Source organism: Lupinus angustifolius, chromosome LG03, assembly GCF_001865875.1.
Source record: "Lupinus angustifolius cultivar Tanjil chromosome LG03, LupAngTanjil_v1.0, whole genome shotgun sequence".
In the NCBI taxonomy this organism is placed as follows: Eukaryota; Viridiplantae; Streptophyta; class Magnoliopsida; order Fabales; family Fabaceae; genus Lupinus; species Lupinus angustifolius.
The window spans coordinates 21,367,431-21,369,317 of record NC_032011.1 but is presented as its reverse complement, the minus strand read 5'-3'; the positions used below and the strand labels follow the sequence as shown (position 1 = coordinate 21,369,317).

The window sequence follows — 1,887 nt, the reverse complement described above, 5'->3', positions numbered from 1 at the left end:
AACTAGAGTTTTGTCTAATTCCTTACCGAAAATTCCCATAAATTCATTTTCGAATATATAATTAATGAAAATATTAGTAAAATCTTATAATTCAAACTCATAAAATTCGCGGTGTTACAAAACCAGCTTCCTCTTCTCTACTTCCTGTTCATCTATTCATTTTGCATTCAGAAGCAAAATGACCATAATTCCTGCACTTGTAGCACTGTAGTTTCTTTCTATCAAATTTCCTTCCACCATCTGCATTTTTGGTAGACCCCTTTGAGTCACCTTCCTTTCCTGATTACCACTGGATATCAGTTTTTCTCCCAGAGAGTCCTTGCTCACTTGTCCTCCACTTGCTATTGCCTTTCTTGCTCCACTGGTTGTGAGGCTTCTTGGTGAATCTGGCTTGCAATGCTTGATCACTAATTCTCTCTGGATTTCTTTCCTTCAATCTCAACTCATGAGATTCTAGGGATGCTTGTAGCTCTTCAATATTGAGTTCTTCAAGATTTTTAGACTCCTCAATTGCAACTACAATATGATCATATTTGCAAGTGAGGGTCCTCAACACTTTCTCCATTATACTCTTTTCTTTCAACACTTTGCCACATGACCTCATTTGATTCGAAAGAGTCAAGATCTTGGTCATGTACTCTGCCACATAATCACTCTCCTCCATCTGTAGAAGCTCATATTGCCTTCTGAGATGTTGCAACTTTACCTTCTTGATCTTGGCCATTCCTTCATAGCTTTTCTCTAAGCTATCCCAGGCCTGCTTGGCAGTTTCAACACCATTTATCTTCTCATAGTTGGCCCCATCAACACATTGATGCAAAAGAAAGAGAGCCTTGCAATCTTTCTTCTTGGCTTCCTTGTAGGTTGCTCTTTGAGCTTCAGTAGCTCCTTCCTCAATCTCCTGATATCCAAGCTGAACTATCTCAAACACTTCTTGAAAGCCAAAGATAGCTTTCATCTGATTCCTCCAACGATCATAGTTCTTGCCATCCAAGACAGGAAGTGTCAACGAGAAACCACCATTGTTTGTCATCTCTGTTTCGCCTCTGCTGTGCACGATAACACCTACCCAGGTTCCCTTTGAAGATTCACACAGAATCCACTCCTACAAAGCTGCTGATACCACTGTTAGATTAAGAAGAAGAAGAAGAAGAACAGAGAAGAACAGAGAAGGAAGAAGAAGGAATGAAATGGAATAATGAGAGTGCAATGAATATTTGTGTATTACTAATATCAATGGAAGAGAAGGATGATTCAATTTTTACAATGCATAGACTCTACTGTTTATAGTAAGGTTTAACCAACTAACAATGTAAAAATAGTAAGCTTCACTAACTAACAAAACTAAATTATACAACAAGTATCTACAAGTCCGATCCTTACCTATAACCTAAATGTGTGTTTGGTCGAAGTTATTAGATTTTAGAGTTTTTTCCTTAGTTATGTGATTTTCTCTTCCTTTTGTGATTTGGAATATATTTATTGTTGGAAACAAGCGAGCAATCAAATAGTAAAGAGTATAAAGAAAACAAAATAACATAAGAGATTTGATAACGATGTTCGGTCAATTGTGTCTACGTCTCTAGGAGCATTGAGAGACTATCACAATGTTTATTAGAAAATGAGGATTACAAACTCTATCATACTCATGGACCTTCCTACCCATTGGGTGTTTCTATATGGTGTTTATATCTGGTACACATTACAATATATAACATTAATATTCTATTCTATTCTAATTTTATGCAATGTAGGACTTCATATAATAACATATTTCAAACATCCAACGTATTCCATGTAGAACCATTCTGAATATTTGGACCTCCTTGTCTTCTTTTATTGAAAATCTTTTACAAGCTCACTAATGCTTGAGTTCTAAGGCCTTCT

General features: G+C 36.4%; 1 protein-coding gene across 1 annotated transcript; it reads right to left on the bottom strand.

The window, feature by feature from the left end:
- Positions 284 to 1,033, bottom strand: LOC109342429. Its single transcript, XM_019580415.1, has one exon. It carries the CDS (start codon positions 1,031 to 1,033, stop codon positions 284 to 286), a length of 750 nt encoding a protein of 249 aa, XP_019435960.1.